The 20,244-nt window shown below is 45.6% G+C and overlaps 1 protein-coding gene across 3 annotated transcripts in view; it reads left to right on the top strand.

Moving 5' to 3' along the window:
- Positions 1-20,244, top strand: part of SNX29 (sorting nexin 29) — a 627,210-nt gene that overhangs the window by 70,332 nt on the left and 536,634 nt on the right. For all 3 annotated transcript variants that reach the window (XM_058286440.2, XM_058286438.2, XM_071211343.1), the window contains 5 exons: positions 3,312-3,382; positions 4,580-4,828; positions 6,774-7,146; positions 11,440-11,543; positions 18,755-18,830. In XM_058286440.2, the coding sequence (XP_058142423.1) occupies positions 3,312-3,382; positions 4,580-4,828; positions 6,774-7,146; positions 11,440-11,543; positions 18,755-18,830 (873 nt within the window). The remainder of the gene's footprint in view (positions 1-3,311; positions 3,383-4,579; positions 4,829-6,773; positions 7,147-11,439; positions 11,544-18,754; positions 18,831-20,244) is intronic.

Below are 20,244 nucleotides of genomic sequence, written 5' to 3' on the forward strand. Positions count from 1 at the left end.
CATTCACGGCTGGTAGCAGTGCACAGTGGTGCAGCTGCTGTGGGAGACAGTTTGGCAGTTCCTCAGAAAGTTAAGTATAGAATTACCGTATGACCCAGCAATCCCACTTTTAGGTATATACCCAAAAGAATTGAAAGCAGGGACTCAGACTTCCACATTGATGTTCATAGCAGCATTATTCACAATTGCCAAAAGATAGAAGCAACCCAAGTGTCCAAAACTGATGAATGAATAAATAAAATGTGATATATGCATACAATGAAATATTATTCAGCTGTAAAAAGGAATGAAGTCCTGAAACATGAGACAACATAGGTGAACCTTGAAGACATTGTATCGAGTGAAATAAGCCAGACACAAAAAGGACAAATATTGAATGATCTCACTGATATGAAATAATTAGAATAAGCAAACTAATATAGTCAGAAACTAGACTGTAGGTTACCAGGGGTCAGGGTAGGGATTGGGAATAGGGAGTTGTTTTAGTTTCCTTGGCTGCTCAGGCAAATACCATGAAATAGTTCGAGTTAAACAATGGGAGTTTATTTGCTCATGGTTTTGAAGTTAGGAAAAATTCCAAATCAAGGCATCATCAAGGTGATTCTTTTTCCCCAAATACCATGGTGTTCTGGCACCTTGGCTGCTGGTGGTGCTTGGTCCTCAGCCTGACACATGGTAAGGCACATGGCAGTGTCTCCTGGTCTCTCGCTTCTGTTTTGGATTCTGTAGATGTTCAACTTCTTGCCTCCTATGGCCTTTTCTCTCACTGTCTGAATTTCCTTCTCTTACAGGACTCAGTGACAGGATTAAGACCCATCCTGATTGAGGTGGGCCACACCTTAACTGAAGTAACCTTATTAAAAAGGCCTGCGTACAATGGGTGCATACCATCAGGAATAGATTAAGTTTAAGAACATGTTTTTATGGGGTACTTATCTCTTCAAATCACCACAGGAGTTAAGGCTTAAAATGTGCAGAGTTCCTATGTAGAATGATGGAAATGTTTTGATAATGGGTGGTGGTGATGGTAGCACAACAATTTGAATGTAATCAACAGCACTGTAATATGTATCAGAAGGGGAAATCTTAGGTTGTCTAAATGGTAATAGAGTAAAAAAAATTTTTCTTTTACATTGTTCGACAATATTTATTCAGGCTGAAACTCTGAATCTACTTTGTTTCATTGGGATAGAGTAAAAATTTTTAAAAAATGTATGCACTGCGCTATATGAACAAAGAAACCATGGACTGTAGTTAATAGTACAATTATAAAAATGTGCTTTTATCAATTGTAACAAATGTACCGCATCAATGTAAGGTGTTAATAATAGGGTGGTATATTGGAATCCGGCATTTTATGCATGATTGCTCTGTAAACCCACAACTTCTTTAATTAAAAAAAAAAAAGGAAGCGGATGTGGCTCAGGCAAATGAGCTCCTGGCTACCATATGGGAGGTCCATGGTTTGGTTCTCAGTGCCTCCTAAAGAAGACAGTGAGCTGGTGTGATGGGCCAGCATGGCAAGCTGACACAACAAGATGGTAAAACAAGAGACACAAGAAGAAAAAACAATGAGAGACACAAAAAAAGCAGGGAACAGAGGTGGCTCAAGTGATTAGGCATCTCCTTTCCACATCGGAGGTCCTGGGTTCAGTTCCTGGTGCCTTCTAAAGACACAGCACATAGCAAAGTGCAAACAGTGAGAGGGTGAGAAGAAATAAATTAGTTAAAAAAAAGGAAGGAAAAAGAAAGAAATGCCTAGGAAATTTCATTTAATTCAATAAAGCTGGCATTTCATCAGTAACTTGTGCATTCCGGTGATTTCACATCTTGCCGTGCATTCCTTGGCTCAAGTTGCCTCTTCTGTTCTCCTTCTGCTTGTGGTGACCTTTCTATCAGGAAGTTGTTAGGTGTTCTGGGACTGTGCATGAGGGCTCTTAAAAATACCCTTGAAGTTCTGCCAGTTAAGTACATCTTGTTGACTAGGATGCTCTGTCCACTTGCCTACTTACCAGTGGTGTGGTGAGACTTCTATGATCTGAAATGGGAGGGATGGGGTGCCAGGGCCACTGAGGCTGGTGCTGTGCAAGTCTGAGTCGAAAGGCCAAGAAACTCTATACTTCCTGAGTGTGAGCCAGTTGTAGTTAAGGACATACTTTTCTTAAAATGAGTTTTTGTGACACCCCAGCAGGTCATGTGCAAGTAGTTTCATGCTCAGTATTGAAGTTCAATGTAATGATAGGCAGTTGAAGTGAATCTGACTGTTAAAAATCATAGCTGAACTTGCCTGAATCTCTAACTATTCACCTAATTTGATGTGGGAATACCAAGTTCATTAGTGATGACTACATGTGAAACTAGCTCAGATGTTTAAGAATAAAAATTTTGGGAATTAGAGGTATACGTGAACTGCCAGCCTGAACATGTGGTTTGTACTTCCACTGACATTTTGCTGAGTAAGTTTATTGAAAATGATGCGTCTCTTTCTGTTAGCTTGTCTTCAGTCACTTCAGCAGCCAAATTTTTCAGTCTCTTGCTGAACTACAGAAAGGTACTGGTCATTCATCACTGACTTTTCTTTAATGGAGTCGAGCTTTGACTCCGTTAATTTAGAATTCCATGACCTGGCAAGGAAATCATGGGCTTGAAGATGCTTGCTTGGTTTTTATTGCTTAGCAGGGAAGTTGGCCTGGGGGACCTGCTTTTGAGCGTGGCTGTCCTGTTTATTGGCCAGATGATAGCCCCCTAGATTTCTCTGACTGCCCCCTACTCCTGGCCTTTAGATTTGTGGGGCCTTTTTTAGTCTCCCAGCCCTTTCTGGGATAGCTTGGGCTTTCAGTCTCCAGCACAAGAGGCATTATATGTAAATACCCTGGTCAGTGGAGTTGTGAAACTCTTTAATTTCTTTCTGATATTGTCTCTTTTCTCAAAGACCGGTTCAGGGGAGCCCTCTTACCAGCTTGGATTTCCTTGTCTGTTTCTTAGAGACATCACTTGAGTGATGATTACCTCTCTGATGGTCCCTTGCTGCTTTGCCACTTCATAAATATGGCATTTACATATCATGCCCCTATTTCAGTATTCTAAAGTTGGAGTCTCAGGGGACCAACAAGGAAGTCGTAGGATGCATGTGTTTATCCTCTGACTTTGTTTATAACCAGAAGCTTCACCCCAACAGAGACCTCAGGACCACTGTATCCAGTATGGGGTATCTACACACAAATTTCCGGGGAACCATATAATTGACTAGTCTGGCTAACAGACCCAGAGAACCACTATTCAGATTTTCCTCTTTCTCTTTCAATTTGCAGTACTTTTTATGAAGACGGGTCGTTCGTGATGGATGAAGAAAGATCTAGCATGCTTCCCACCATGGCAGCGGGTAAGCCTGGCCAAAGCCAGGAGTGCTGGATCACGTGAAACTTGGCAAGCAGAGGAGGCAGCCTGGGAGCAAATTTATAACTCCAAGCGATGCTTTAATTTTCCCTGTTCTTTGCTGACTTAGGAATCACTCGTTGGTGCCCTTCCTGGAGGGGAACTGGGCTATGACTCCAGTTATCTAGAATTGGATAACTTGACAGAGAAAGGATGGGGTCGAGGGGTGTTCTAACTGTGGCTTTGCTGGTATAATGTAAAGTGCTGGCTGGGAATTGGAGGCAGGTTTTCCTGCCTTTAAGTCCTGGCTCTGCCCTTGCTGGCTGGGGGACTTTCGACAGAGCCTTTGGTAGCTTTCCTTACTTTACTTGTTTCCTCTGTGAGATGGGAATCCTGGCTTCTCAGCAGTTGCCTTTATGGGGCTTAGGAGAGAATCACATAGAATAAAGAGCCATGGAAAGTCCTGGGTGGATGCGGAGGGACGTTAAATTATTTATCCTTTGACTTTCACCAAGGAGTGAGAGATGGAGACCATCTAATATAACCTAAAGAGGCCAGTGGACACCTGGCCTCTTTCTCTTAAATCCTTTGTTGTCTTTTTTTCCCCTGAAAGTTTACACTGAGCCCCATATATTGAGAATTATGTATATCTTTTCCGTTGATGAGAAAAAGTCAGGTTTGCCTATGATACCCTTTGTAGGCCATAGGATACCAATGTAAGTTTTTGCCAAAGCAGTAATGATATTGGCCCTCATTATTTGATTGCTCTGAGTGTTTTTGTTGGGTTATCAACTTTAACACTTATAACCCTATGAGAGAGAGGCCGTTGTCTCCATTTTACAGGTAAGGAAACCAAAGCTCAGAGAGGTTATAAGCCACTTGGCCCAAGGTCTTGTAGTTCGTGCGGGGTGGTGCAATAATTCAAACCCAGGCAGTCAGACCCCGGAACTTGTGCCCTAACCGCCTCCTGGTCGGCTTATTTGCCTTTGTTTTCACTGAAGAGAGGAAGAGGCATTTCCATTTGGAAAGATGCAACCCCATGATGGCTGGTGCCTCTTGACCCTGATTTTATGGAAGGTCTTTATCAGTGTTTAAGATGAGTGTGTATCCTGTGTGTACTCTAATGTCTGCTGCTTGCTTATTAATTTGGAGGAGTGACCCTGTTCAGTAGCAGACACTCCAGACTTTCCCCTTCTTCTGGCAGGTCTGAACTCCATTCTCTTTGCAATTAATATTGACAACAAGGATTTAAACGGGCAGAGTAAGTTTGCTCCTACTGTGTCAGACCTCTTAAAGGAATCAACACAGAACGTGACCTCCTTGCTGAAGGAATCCACACAAGGAATGAGCAGCCTTCTACGAGAGATAACAGCATCTTCTGCTGTCTCCATTCTCATCAAACCTGAGCAGGAGACTGACCCTCTGCCTGTTGTGTCCAAGAATGTCAGTGCTGGTGAGTGAGAATGGGACCATGAAGTAGCACAGAGGAGGATCAATTAAAAACACGACAGCCTGTGGCTGTAGTGGATGCACCTTGATATCTAACTTGAGGACACTGTCCTACTTCCAGAAGTGCCTGCGTTTTCAGTGACTGTTTGTATTTATTAATTTATTTATGTTGAAACTTATTCACTCCAAAAGGGATCTGAAAAGCTTACCTAGATAATAGGGTGGAAAGGCAAATAGCTAAATCAGAGCAAATTGTGAAAGCAAAGGTGTGATCGTCATATGAAACCAGATGAGGATGGGTCTCCATTTGTTTATTCTGTCACCCATTCATTAATTTAGATGGAGTAGGCATCTAATGACAAGTGATACAAATAATTAATCCTTATGATAAGTGGGATGAAAGCCAAGCATAGGGTGCTATAAAGAATGTATACTACCAATTGGGCATTCCTTTAGGGGGTGACATTTTATTGAAACCAGAGGGAAAGGAGGAGTTGGCTAGCTTTGACTCTGGGATATGGGGAGGCAAAATAAATTTGATTCAGTTAAGATTAATTTTATGAGAAGTTTACAATGCCCCTTGAGCCTTCTGGGATATCCAGAACATTGCTACAAGATTGGAAAATTTGGGTTTAGGTACTTAGTCCTAGTAGTCCCAAATCTCTTAAACAAAACAGTAATCATGGCCATCCCTTTGGAGTTACTAATTATGGTGAAAACTCAGAATATCGTGGACCCAGATAGGGGCTTGGTTTACTTTGGCTTTATCTGTCTTACCCTGTCATTCTTGAGTAGAGACTCCCAGGTGAATAACATGAGAAACATGACCTTTGAGGGCTTTGTGTATCAGACACTGGAATTTGTGTAGCCAGAGGAATGTTGTTCCTATCCATTTTTGGAACTCTGCTTTTGAAATTGTGTCAGAGCCATGATATGCTGGTGAAGCAGCACCATGTCAAAATTGGTCTAGATGGATTAGATTTTTTGGAATTGGCTCAAATTATCTAACCAGGTTGATCATTAAGATGCATGAAAAACTTAGCTCATTTCAGTGCTCATCTCTAAGGCACTCTTGGTTTTGTTTCATTTAGACTTTGCCGTGCAACAGTGTACTCTAGAATGTAGTGGCATAAAACAACCATGATTTGTTAACTCTTATGCTTCTGTGGGTTGACTGGGTGGTTCTTCCGCTGGTTTCACGTGGGCTCACTCAGGCATCTGCTTTCAGCTGGTGGCTCAGCTGGAGGATCCAAGATAGCCTCATTCAATGCCTCCAGAATTGGTTCTGGCTTCCAGCTAGCTGAGTACCTCATTTCTTCTGTGCCGGTGCCTCATCCTCCAAGAAGCTGGATTAGCTTCCTTACCAGGTGGTCTCAGGGCAGCTTCCCAAGAAGGTGAAGGCAGAAGCTACAAGACCCTTTAGGTCTGGGTCCTAGAGCTCACTCACTGTTATCTGTGCCACAGTCTGTTGGTCAAAGCAGGACACAGGGCCAGCCCAAATTCAAGGGGGTGGACTCCACCCTAGATGGGAGGAGCAGCACTGTCAACCTTGCGAAGGGACATTGTCCAGGAATGGAGGAATTTGTGGCCCTTAAGCAATTGACTACAATACCAGACTGGTTTTCTTGGTCTCATCTGCTGGCCATGAAAGTATTTTCCAAAGTGAAACAATGAAAATAGTTTCAGCTAGCATTCTTTGAATCAAAGTGTCTGCTTAGAAGGAAAATTATAATGCATGCTTTATGGTGTATTTGTTTAAATCAGAAGCAAGCAGAGGCTCATATCTGTTTTGCTCAGTCTTCTGTAGACAGACTTTTTTTGAGGATTAAAAAAAACGTATAGTTTATTTCTCAATAGAATAATAAGGAATTTTCCCTAATGTACACATGAAATGGCATGATCATCCCTTTATTTGGCTTTTTCTTGTACATTGTCTTTTCTTTTGCCAGATGCCAAAAGTAAAAGGGAACGAAAGAAGAAAAAGAAGGTGACCAACATTATCTCCTTTGATGAGGAGGACGAGCAGAACTCTGGCGAGGTTTTTAAGAAGATACCTGGGGCAGGGGAAAGCTCGGAGGAGAACTCTGACCGCTCCTCGGTCAACCTCATGTCAGCCTTTGAAAGCCCCTTTGGGCCAAACTCCAATGGAAGTCAGAGCAGCAACTCCTGGAAAATTGATTCACTGTCTTTGAATGGGGAATTTGGGTACCAGAAGCTTGATGTGAAAAGTATCGATGATGAAGATGTGGATGACAATGAGGATGATGTGTACCGGAATATGCCGGGAAGGAAGGGCATGGGCCACCCGGAGTCACTTGAGAAGTAAGTTCCACTTAAGCTTCGGATGAAGGGTGCTTACATAACTGCTCGCAAGTTTTCTGTACATTTAGGGCGTTACTCATTTTTCAGTTGTCTTCAATTAGGAGGAAGGGGTGTTATTCTCCTGGGAGCTAAGAAAAGGGGAAGGGAGACTATTTGAAGGTAGCTATAATGAAGTTAATGTCAAGATGTGTCTTGAAGTTCTTGCTTTAAATACACACTTTGATTTTTGTTCCTTGGGTTTTACTCGCATTTCTAACTTGCCGCTAGCATAGGAAGCTTGGGAGAAAGGGTTATTCTAGAGACTAGTCATGGGCTGATAAATTCTATGTTTAACTGCAGGGGTGTGAGAGCAGTAATTTGCCTGCACTTGCTTCTTTAACACTTGAGTTGCTGTAGGTTTATGCCTGTGGAAGGGGCTTGATGCACTTAGAGGCGTAAAGCAGAAAAGCACATTGAAGAGTTTGGGTCTTGGAATCAAGACAACGTGGGTTCTTCTTTCTAGCCATCTGGCTTCCACTGGACAAGCGACTTCACCTCTCAGAGCCTTGGGCTCATCTGAAACCTGGAGAGAAAAACAGGACCTGCTTTGTAGGGTTGTTGTCGAGCCAGTGAGGTGCTGTGTGTGGGGCCTTTGGCTCAACACGTGCCAGCAGGTTTGTAGTAATTCTTAGTCTTACTGTCAAATAAGCTGGTTATTTCTTCAATGTCCTTTGCATATTAGGATGCGTAACAGCATTCTAATTGTAGCTGACTTCAAAATCCAGCCCATTTAAGCATAAAATGAGTATACCAAAATGTCTTTCCCTGTGACCGTAATTCCATGGTATGATTAAGGTATGCAGTCTGCCTCCAGGCCTAAGCTTTTCCTTTTCATATTGTTTTAATATCAGCTTGTTGTTTTTCTTTTTCTTTTCTGGAGAATAAAAACAAAAGTATTGTGTATAAGAATTTCAAGAAGAGAAAAAAAGACTTCATGAGGCTGTGCCTATTTTTGTGTTTGCTTTTAACTCTAGTCCTTATTCACACCTTATCTTCATACATTCAGCATCCCTGTGGTTAGTGGGTACCATCCCTCTTTTAAAGATGGAAGAAGTGGATTGCCTAGAAGTTGAGATTTGTCAGTGCAAGTGGCAAAGCTACGATTTAGGTTAGAATATATTGGAATTCAAATCTTATGCTGTCAAATATTTTTCATGTTTCTACATAATTGCAAATATAGATGTGGATCTGACTGAATAGCAACCAATGTCATGATTTACTAAAGGATTCCCCCATTTTTGAGTATTTAGGTTGTTGTTGGTTTTTTTTTTTCTGGTTATAAGCCATTGTGAATGGACATTTCACACCAATTGCTCTTTTGTTCTCCCATATTGTTTGTTAGGCTAGTTTCCCAGCACCTTTGTTCTTGGTCACAGGTTGTGAAACTTTTTGCACCCAGTCTGCAAGTCTTGTGATTTGCCTGCATTCTTAATTGGGGCCTTTTAGGAAATGCCACTTGCATTCTCTGGCCATATGGGTGAGCGCATCCTTGTGAGTTGATTCCCTGTGTGGGTTATTTGGCTTCCAACATAATCGTTCTTCCTGCCCCACTGGTGCTAGCAGTGGGGCACGCACAGCTGGGCAAGTGGCTGTTGGTCGGGGAGCCAGGTCCACACACCCTCAGGAGCCTTAACAATGTTTATACCACCTGATTGAGCATTCCTCTACTGGCACTCTAGCCTGAGGACATGCTCCCAGCTAGGGGAAAGAGTTGATGTATGTAGAAACCCTGGCCCTAGTTAGAGATGCCAAACATTGGAACTGACCTATGTGTACAAACACTGAGGGTTAGCTCACAGCAGAATAGTCTAGATTCCTAATCTTTAGGATTGAAAACACCTTACCTGATGATTAGGAGTGTCTGGTAGTATGAAGATGAACACAGATTGTTAAAAACAAGATAAAAAATTTCACTTCATTATGGCCATAAGTATTAATTAATCCAGTTATCTTTTGGTAATATGGCTATGAGTGCTTTTTTATTTTTTTATTTCTAAATTTCACGTGTTTTTTTTTGGTATTTTCTAGGTTTTAAAATAAGTATGTCCTAAATAGCACTTTTTAAAAAATCCTCCTGATATATGATTAAGCCAGGTAACATATGTTAAAAAATGCTTTGGAATTTGCTATACTAAATTTAGTTATCTACTTTTCATTCTGGAGAAAAAGTATACGTATTATTTAAATGGGAGCTTTACTCACTAGCAAGATGATGATTACAAAATCCAGTGTAAAGAAAAGTCATTAATAAAGCATAAAGAAACCACACACACACACACACAGCATGTTCTACTTCTACTTTTCTAAAGAAAAACCACACCCATTATTTTGCTTTTAAACTGATTAAGATACCATATTCTGAATTGGTCTCTGCTTCTGAAATCACTTTAATGTAACTCCTTTTTGAGGCAGCTACATTTGACCCTTTTCATCAGGCCCCTGGCTTCCTTCCGTCCTCTGCATGTCTTGCTGGGAAGTGGTGAGCATTCCCTTAGAAGCCAGCAAAAAACCTCACCTGCCTGGAGCTGGTGAAATGGCCAGGGAAAGGATTGTTTTACTACCTTCTCATAAGGGGTGCCCCTCACCCCTTCTGTGTCCCCTTGGTCACCAGCCGCTAGACCAGAGCCTCAGGAGGGCAGTTCTGTAGACTATTGACACATACCAAGTTTATCCAGAAACTGGGTAGAAGAGATCCCCTTCTGCTCCCCAACCTGTTATCTCATTGTGTTGAGTGCAGAGTGAAATGCAAACACTTGCAATATTCTGTAAGGATATTGTTTCTTGCGCAGTGCCAAATGTGTGACCAAAAGCTAGAGAGGGCTGAAAGATTCTCCAGATGACAGGCCTCTAAGAGGGGGGTTGGCAGGTGACATCAGCAGGCCAAATCTGCCCCTGAGTTTTGGCTTGGTGATTTTATTTACATGTTAAAAGAGTTGTTAACAAAAACAACAACAGAAAAAAGGAACAGAGGCAAGCATGCACAGAGGCCATATGGCCCACAAAGGCTAAATACTTACTGTCTAATCCTTTACAGAAAAAGCTGTTGATCCCTGCTCTCTAAAAGAAAAGAAAAACTATGTCACATCATGGTTGGCAGGAGGTTGGGGACTCATCATAATTGGGCTTGGAAGAACTGGACTGGTATCCCATGAGCCTTGGTTCTGTTGGTGGATGGCTTTGGACAAATCACATAATCTCTTTGGCCTCCCTCCCCGCTTATTCCTCCCCTTCCTTTACCCTCCCTGCCCCTTTATCTTCCTTTCTCCCTTCCTCCCTCCCCTCCCCTTCTCCCCTTCTTCCCCTTTCTCCCTTTCCTCCTCTCCTCCTCTGCCTCCCTCCTTCCCTTCCTCCCTATCTGTTAGTGGGTCTGATTATGATTTTTGGTTTTCTTTTTGGTCGTCTTTATCAACTGCGTTTCAAAGTGATTTTATAAACTTTAAAGTACAACACAAATTCCCCAGAGACAAGTGCTACCATGGACGAATAGTCTCTCAAACAAGTTCACGTGAACACACAGGGTGTTATAAAAAATGGTCATGTTAGTTTTGTACTTTGTGAGTAAGGTGACAGTATAACAGATCAGATGATCCTGGTTAATATTCGAGCGGACCTCTTTGTTAGAAGGGACCCAGAAACAATCTGGCTGGATTCTGTCCATTTATCCCCAAGGATCTGAGAGCCAGTGAGGTTAGGTAAGACCACCCAAGGACATGTGGCTGCCGTCATTTCAGAACCTGGAATACCAGCTGCCTCCTGCTTCAGCCCTTTGTATTGCTGTTCCCTCCTCTCCACCCTGCTTGTCCCTCCTCTTCACCCGTTTAACTCTTGTACTTCTTTAGCCCTCAGCTCAAGCCCTCCCTTCTTCAAGGATTATTTTCCCTGACCTGGTGCTTCCTGTTCTATGCTCTCCTGCTCCATGGTCTTTCCGGAGCTATGGCTTTATACCTCTCGGGTGATTATTTGATTCTTGCCCGTGTTCCCCATCAGACTGTAGCGCCTGTGAGGACAGGCTGGAGACTGTCTGCTTGTTCTTTTGACCTGAGGCACGAGCCTAGTGCCGGGCACCCGGTGCCCAGGGAGCTCTGGCTGAAGGAAGGCCGGCAGGAGACTTGGATCCGGGCAGCGCCCCCGGCCCACAGCCCGACGCTTCTCTCCTCGGTCGCTCCAGCCTGCTGGGCTCCCTGAGGGGCCTGGTGGTGTCGTGCACCCTTGGGGCTCGCTGCCCTGCCTCACTGCTGTCTTCTTTCACTGCAGGCCTCTGGATATGAGCACCTGCCTCTCCCAGATGCACAGGTGGGCTCCGCTGCAGGTGCTGCATGGCGACGCCGACGTCCTCTTCCCGGTCAGCGGCCCTGCAGGTGGGTGTTTCCTGAAGGACTCTTTGCCTCTTCTGAGAGCTGTGGCTCCCAGGACCAGCGGGAGTGTCTGGGCTGCCTCTCAGGTGGGACCAGGAGCCCTTGAGTCCTGAGGGCGTTGTTGGAGTTCTCACGTGGGAGGGCACACGGCTTCTCTTCTTGCTGAACCTGGGCTTTCCAAGGCACTTTCGGCTTAGTGGGCATTGGGCTGAACACCAAGGAGGTCCCAGGGCCTGTTTTCCTCCCCAGTGACTTGTGGGACTTGGTCTTGTAAAAGCTGGCCACAAATAATGATCTTTTTTTTTTTTTTTTTTTTGCCTTTTAGAAGAAGGGAGAAGGTAACTGAGCTCATATCTAAAAAGGCCTTGGTACCCTTTGCAGTATAGTCTTGGGGATCAGGGTGCAGCTTGGTTAAAACCTGCCTTTGTTATGGGTAGGTGTTCCTGTAGCACTCCATATGGTTAAGCATGTGTGTATGTGGTTTGTTATTGTTTTCTTTAGCTAAAGCAGGTCATGCAGGCTGTGGATGAGTCCTGGCTTGCCCTCTGGGGTAGGTGTGCAGTGCAGCAGCACAGTCCTTGGCACAGAGAAGTCAGGCCCCAAAGCACCAGTGGTTGAGGCAGGACTCAGCCCCACCTGCTTATGTGCCTTCTCAGTCTCCTAGGAATCAAATGCCCCTTGTCTGGGACAGATTTAGGAAATTGTGGCAGGGGCCCGCCTGACTGCTCAGGAAGCTGTTGAAATTCTGAACTGGATGTTAGGCTATTGTTGTTGTCAGTTGGCAGGGAACAGAGACCCACTCAAGCCAGCTCGAGCAGAGAGAAGAGGGGTACGTTTCCCAGCAGCAAGGAAAACACTGCCCCAGCTCTCGAGGGTGGGGTGAGCTCAGGCCAGCTCCCCTCAGCAGGGCAGTGGTCCTGGCTGTGGGCGAGGCTGCTTCAAGGGTGCCTGGTTAAGCCCTTAGTGCCCGTTGTCTCAGGTTCCTCGTGTGGAAAGTGGGTGGTGACAACGACTTCAACTGACACTTGAGCCCTGGCTCGCGTGAGCCTTCCCTCTCATCGCCCCCACAACTCACCTCCCCGCACTTCCTGATGGGGGCCTGCCCCCGCCTCCTCTCTCTTCCTTTGTTTTTGCTCCCTCATTTCTTTTCCCTCCTCTCCTTCTCCCCGGTACTTGGCTGAGGTGCCAACCCCGGAACTTCTCTCCTTGGGTCCTAGGCCTGCTAGACCTAGCCGTGTCTGCAGACCAGGCTGCAGAAGTCCTGTGTCTCCAGTCAGCATCAGCAGCCACTTCCCCTCAAGTGACCATCCTGGGTCCAGACGCCTGAGTGCTGGGGTGGATGGTCCCCTGCCAGTGCCCATTTGGCAGCTGTGTGGACATGGGTAAAATGTCTGAGAACTCTGGGGGCTTGGCGAGACCAGGTGGTCGCAAAGCATACCTCACACCGCTGGGGAGTTTAGAGTCTTTGTTCTGGCCTCCAGCTCATCATCCACTTCTCTGTTTACCACTGAGGGGCTCTTATTTATTTATAGAAGTTGAGAATTTATAAAACAATAATGCATAATATGCCGAATTCCCATACATCACCCCTTATATTGCTGTGAAACATTTGTTATAGACTATGAAAAAACATGATCAGACTATTACCCCTAACTATGGTGAATAGCTTACATTTGGTATATTCTTTCCATTCACCCCCTGTATTAGTCAGCCAAAGGGGTGCTGATGCAAAATATCAGAAATTGGTTGGGTTTTTATAAAGGTTATTTATTTGGGGTAGGAGCATACAGATAACAGGCCATAAAGCATAAGTTACGTCCCTCACCAAAGTCTATTTTCACTTGTTGGAGTAAGATGGCTGCCCCCGTGAGGGTTCAGCCTCCTGGGTTCCTCCTTCCAGGGTCTTGCTTCTCTCTGGGTTCAAGGTTCCTTTCTTCCTGGGCCTTGCTTCTCTTTCCTCTGTGTGCTTACTTCCCAGGACACCAGCTTAAGACTTCAGCATCAAACTCCAACATCAAAACTCCAACATTAAGAACCCTCGACTCTGTCCTTTGCCATGCCTTTTACTGTGAGTCCCCACCCACCAAGGGGCAGGGACTCAATGCCCTAATGAGGTGGCCCGATCAAAGCCCTAATCATAACTCAATCATGCCCACGTACAGACAAGATCATAAACATAATCCAATATCTATTTTTGGAATTCTTAACCGTATCGAACTGCTACACCCCCTATTATTAACACCATGTATCAATTCTGTACATTTGTTATAGTTCATGAGTAGCCACTGTCCATCTTTCACCCCATAGCGCAGTGTGTTATGCAGTCCCATGTGAGAGGCTCTTTCTGTTGGGTTCGGGAATTGATGCTGGCTGTCCCATACATGCAACAGACTGTTTGGTTTCACATGTCTCCTTTAGTTTGCAGCTGGGCTTCTTTTTACCATGACTCCAGGGGTGACTGGCTGGTGGCTCCTGGGGCATTGCTGTTTGCCATTTACATCGAGGTTTCATTTTATTGCAACTCAGTATTCCTCCACCCCCACCCCCAATACACACTTTATGTAGACAAGTGTCTTGAGGGAAAGTAGCTTCTGGCTGGCCAAGGTCCTTTGGAGAAGGCATCGTGCTGGTAGATTTCCCAAGGTCCCACCCTGACTGGCAGCCTTGCAACCTAGAGGTTTGATCTTGTCATTGGTGATGGGAGCCTGAGTGCCAGCTTATCTTGATTGTACTCTGGAGATGATGCATGTGAGCTCGTCTGCCAACTTTTTAATTTACTCTAGTAACAATGCTGTCAGGAGTCTTGGAAGTTTGTGACAGCCTGAAAAGTAGAGTTGGCATGAATGGGAAGATTGCATGGGGAGGTAAATTATTCTAGGGCTGCAAGAAGATTCTGGAATCAGAACTAGGGCATTGGTTACCTGACTGGAATGCTGAATGGCCTCCATTTCCACTTGGCCTAAAGGCCTACTTTCGATGGAGGCATGTGGGCCAGGCGGTTCTGAGATATGGACACCTCTTCCCTGGGCAGCCCTGGGTGCCAGCCTTGACCTCCGAGACTCCTTTCTCCACCACATTTCTTCTTAGCTTCTGCTTGACACACTCCCAGTTTAGTGATGTGAACTCGTTCTCTCTGATTCTGGACCAGGCCATTGTCTCTTTAATGGTGACTTCACATACAGAGGTTCCTTATCTTAGGAGACTTTTCAGTCATTTTTGAAAATGTTGGTGCCTTTACTGCCACCACTTTTGGGGATATTTAGAGAAGGAGAGGGAGGGGGTGATGGGGACAAAAAGGGAAGTGAGGCACATGGCTTGGAAGGATGGATGTTTTCTACATTTGAGTCAGAGAAGGAGGGGACCCTGAACCCAGAGTTGTCCTACTGAGTCTTAGATGAGTGAGCAGCTCTGCAGTTTAGGGGGTTCTGCTTTGGAGCTGTTTTTCTGGGCTTAGGGAGGGACTTGAAGAAGGGAAGTACCAGCCAGCATCCCAGCCTGAGGTCCTGGACCAGCAGCTGGAGAATGAGCACAGTCTGCAAGCCCTCTGGGTATGTGCACTGTCAACAGCCACAAAGCAAACCTACCAACGTCTCCTGGAGATTGTGCTTTGTTTGTTAAAGGCTGCCAATGCAATACACCAGAAATAGGTTGGCTTTATAATATGAATGTATTAGGTTAAAAGCTTACAGTTCTGAGACAATGGAGATGTCCAATTCAAGGCATCATCAGGAGATACTGTCTCACCAAGTTATAGCTGTGGGCAGCCAGGCACACGGCTTAATGGGGCCTGCTGGTCTCTGCCTTCTCCACCAGGCTCGCTTTCTCCCTGAGCTCAGTTGTGGGCAACCAGGCATGTGGCTCTCTCTCCCTTCCTCTGGACCTCATCTCTTTCAGCCTCTTGGGGGCCTCTTTCTGTGCCTCTGTGCTCTGCTGATTCTAGCCTCTGGCTTTTGGGACCTCTATCAGCCTCTTGGGGTTTCTCTGCCTCTGCAGCTTTTTTCCTGTGTCTGCTTGCTTCTTTTAGTCCTCTGTTTATAAAGGTCTCCAGAAAGATGATTGAGACCCACCCTGGGTCTCACAATCTAAGCAGAGGCCCTTAACAGAAGTAGTTTAATTAAGAGTTCCCACCTGGGAAGCGGACTTGGCCCAGTGGGTAGGGCATCCGCCTACCACATGGGAGGTCTGTGGTTCAAACCCTGGGCCTCCTTGACCCGTGTGGAGCTGGCCCACACGCAGTGCTGATGTGCACAAGGAGTGCTGTGCCACGCAGCGGTGTCCCCTACGTAGGGGAGCCCCACATGCAAAGAGTGCGCCCCGTAAGGAGAGCCACCCAGCACGAAAGAAAGGGCAGCCTGCCCGGGAATGGCACCGCACATACGGAGAACTGACACAACAAACTGACACAACAAAAAGAAACCCAGATTCTGGGTGCCGCTGATAAGGATAGAAGCATTCACAGAAGAACACACAGCAAATGGACACAGAGAGCAGACGACATGGATGGGGCGGGGGGAAGGGGAGAGAAAAAAAAATCTTAAAAAAAGAAAAAGAGTTCCCACCTATAATAGATTTACATGCAGAGGAATGGATTAGCTCTAAGGACATGATCTTTTCTAGGATCCACAAAAAGCTTCACACTTTCACAAATGCAGGGGAGAGCTTCCAAAGTTTCTTTCAAGTGAGACTAATAAATAGAGGTGAAAAAATACCCATTACTATTCATTTGAGGTATGATATTAGCATACCATTGTCTTAGTTTGCCATGCTGCTATGACAAAATACCTCGACAAGTTGGCTTAAACAACAGGAATTTGTCTCAGTTTTGGAGGCTAGAAACACAAAATCAAGGGCCATGCTTTCTCTGAAGTCTGTAGGGTTCTGGCAGTGGCTTGCCAGAAATCCATGGCTCAGTCTGCCTCTGTCACATGGCAACTGTGTCCAACTGTTGTGTAGCACCTTGAAGTCTTCATGCCTTCATCCTGGTTTGGAATTGTTGGTTTGTATAGTCACTTAGCTAATGTTTGTGAGGGCAAGGACCTTGGCCCTCTTCTTCCAGTGGGCCAGGCCCACAGCCGGAGCTCAGTGAGCATTGGGTGAGGGGTGAGGGGTGAGGGGTGAGGGGATGCATGTGGTGCTGGAGAAGTGGATATGCTGTTGGGAGTGCACATGTGGCAGTTGGAAAAATGATTTCAGGATAGATGACACAGTTTGGATAAAGGAGTGGGGACAGGAGTGCCAAGGATGTGTAGTGGGAAGGCTGGCATGTCAGATAAGCAGAATGAGAGAGTGTATGCCAAAGGTGGTGAGGGCTCAGCTTGCACTTGGGCAGATTGGGCTTCATGTTCTGGCTCTTGTTAATTGTGTCATCTTAGACAAGGTTCTTAGATCCTCTGGGCCCATTTAATCATGTAGAAATTTCAGACCATACTAGAGCCTGCCTTGTGGGGGCCTCGAGGATGATTGCTCTACGCAGTGCCTCAAGTGCTCTCTGGTTGTGAGCCGCTAGAGCTGCAGTGTGATGGGAAGAGGCCTGCGGAAAGAAACTTGGGTAAAGCTGGCAGTGTCTAATGCCCGGTGGATGGTACTGACCTTTATTCTGGCCCTGGGTTCCTGCTGTGTGTTTTGCACTCCCTGTCTTTGCTTCAAGGGGCAGAGTCTGACAGCTCCATGTGTTAGATTTGAGAGGGGGGACAGAACTGGGGGACTTGAGGCAGAAGACCCCTGAGAAGGCGTTGAGCCTTTACTCACCTCCTGTGGGTGAGGAGTGTGAGAACATCAGGGGTAGGGGGGAGGCTCAGATACCGAGTGGCTCTGTGATGGGGGGAGGGCGGGTGCTGCTGAGCTCCCAGCCCAGGGGGTGGTGGTGGTCTGAAGGTTGGGATTAGTGGTCGCCATAGGAGATCCTCATGGAACTTTCTGGCACCTGGTCAGAAATGTGTGACTATAGCCTGAGGTCCTAGCCAGAGGCCAGGGCTTGGGGATTGTCATCTTCAAAAGGAGAGAGCCTGCGCCAAGACCATGGGGCAGTGAGGCCCACTGGGGCACGATTCAGAGACACATCCTTAGGGATGAGAGGAAAAGATGGGGGGAGAGGAGGACCAAAGAATAGTGTTACGCAGGTGAGGGAGGTTGCCAAGAGGGGGTGTTCGGCCTGGTCTTCACTGTAGGCAGGTGGGGAGGGAGGGGTGCCGAGGAAGGGGCTCCTTGGGGAACCTTTGGCAGTTCCACTTGGCTGGGAGATGAGAGCCTGGAATAATCAGGATGGTTATAGGGCGCCCTGACGCCAACCACCATGCTGCATGTTCTCATAGAGTTTACGTGTGTTAAAATGTAAAATTATGCGGGAGGCCTCATTACCATGTTGTGTGATTGGTGCTAGCCTCCTCCCATTTTACAGAGGCTGGATAACTTGCTGGATTAAAGTGGGGGAGGGGGGACTCGAGCCCAGGCTGTCCTCCTCTACGTGTGGTACCCTTAAAGTAACCACAAAGCCGGGTAGCCAGTGTTCAGCACCATGTGCCGCCTTCCTTCTCTGCGCCCCTCTCCTGACCCAGGGCTTGTTCTGCAGTGAGCTTCAACAAACAGGAGGCTTCTGGGGCAAGGAGGTGCCCTCCTGGGTGTCATTGGCCTAATGCCACCATCAGGCCTAAGGCTCCTGGGTCTGCGCTTTCTCCTGGAAGGAGACTTGAGCTGCAGCAAACCCGTTGTGAAATTAGCTAATGTCTTGTGCATGTTCTGGAACTTATTTATGGCCTCTCCCAAATGCCCCCTGATTCAGGCTAGGGACTTTTTAGAAAACTGCAGTGACTTGATTTTGACCGACACACACACTGTCAGCGCTTAGGCCGTGCTGCCCTCTAGCGTCTGCCTCAAGCCACTACACACAGGACAGTTTTGTCTAAGCTGATTTCTTGTTCCCTGCTTCTGAGGTGACCTCTGATCATGGACTTCATGCATGATTCTAGGAAGGTCAAGATCAAAAAGGGCACATTTGAAGCAGGAGTGTAGAGCCTTCTATTAGTGCCTGATGTCAAAACTGCGATCACGGCTGAAAGAATGAAGTGGGCAGCAGATTAAAATCCAGTGTGCAGATAAGGAAATGCCTTAAGTCAACTGATTTAGCTGATGACCCAATGTTTTCATGTGTTTTTGTTTTATGGAGAAAATGAAATAAGAATGTGACTCTCTCTCTGCGATTGCTCTCCGTGACACAGATGCCCCTCTTGGAAGCCTGGAGAACGGGACAGGACCTGAGGACCATGTTCTCCCTGAGCCTGGACTTCAATTCAGGTGAATATTAGGAAACCAAGCAGTTTTGGCTTTGAAATGCCCTGTTCACAGGTAGGAAGGCCCCTGCTAGGATTAAAGGGCAAAGCCACTTTTCGTATTTGTGTTCTGTTTTAGTCTTACATCATGAAATATAAAGACATTGTCAAACTTCATTTGTATATTTCCTTTTTACATTTTTTTGGGTCATATATGAGTACCTCCTCTATCATTATTTGCTTAATGTAAAAATTAAAATTTAATATTTAAAATATTTGCTTAATTTGTTTAATGTTGACTTTTAGTTTAAAAAAATCCTTCAAATGCTTAGATTCACAGAGGAAGCTTTGCCACTAGTGAATGGAAAACCAGTATCACTGGTTATAGGGGCCAACTGGAAAACTATGCACCAGGGTTTCTCAGCCACAGCACTGTTGGCATTTTGGGCCTGATAATTCTTTGTTGTGGGGGACTGTCCTGTGCATTTTAGCATGTTGAGCAGCAGACTTTTACCCACTAGGTGTCAGTAGCACCCTCCCCCACCTGGTGTGATAACCAAAAAATGTCTCTAGCCATTCCCAATGTCCCCTGATGGGCAAATTCACTTTTACTTGAGAACCACTGCTAGATAGAGTCAAAACCACAGTTTATTAACTCTAGTCTAGCCTGCTGGAGAGGTATGAGATATATTGGTGTTAGCATGAGACTTTTTGCTTGACCTTATCAGAAAGATAAAAAAAGAAGATTGAAAATGACCATGTACTGAACGTTTTTAATATTAATGTACTTGCACTCTCTGAAATAATCTTTGGCTCTTGTTACACACTTTGGGAAAATGCACACTGAGATAGAACTTACAGCTTCTGATACTTATACTCATTCTATGATTTTGGGCAAGTTCCTTCATTGCTCTAGACGAGAATTTGGCTAACTTTTTCTGTAAAGGGCTGGAGGGTAAATATTTTAGGCTTTCTGAGCCATACGGTCTGTGTTGAGAGAGCGGTTTTGCGGTGGTGGGGTGGAAGCAGCCACAGAGAATATGTTAATTTTAATGGTCATGGCTGTGTTCTAACAAAATTTATTTCCAAAGGATGGTGGGCCAGTCTGTCCTGTGGTCCCTGGTTTGCTGGCCCCCTGCTCTAGACCTTAAATTCTTCTCTTGCAAAATGAGGCCAATAACCCTATTGGACTCACTGTGTGGGGATTAAACAAGGGGATTATGGGGCTTAGCCTGCTGTCTGACATTGTACATGCTTGGGAAATATTGGCTTCGGTGCCTGTCATTGTCCATGAAAAAGATGCTTAAGGCAGCATATTGTAGTGCTCAAGAGTGTGGGTTTTGGAGCCGGACTGTCTGGGTCCAAATCACAGCATGTCCATCCATTTGCAGTGTCACCTTTGACAAATTCCTTGACCTCCTTGTGCCTCAGTTTCCTCA

Source organism: Dasypus novemcinctus, chromosome 23, assembly GCF_030445035.2.
Source record: "Dasypus novemcinctus isolate mDasNov1 chromosome 23, mDasNov1.1.hap2, whole genome shotgun sequence".
NCBI classification, from domain to species: domain Eukaryota; kingdom Metazoa; phylum Chordata; class Mammalia; order Cingulata; family Dasypodidae; genus Dasypus; species Dasypus novemcinctus.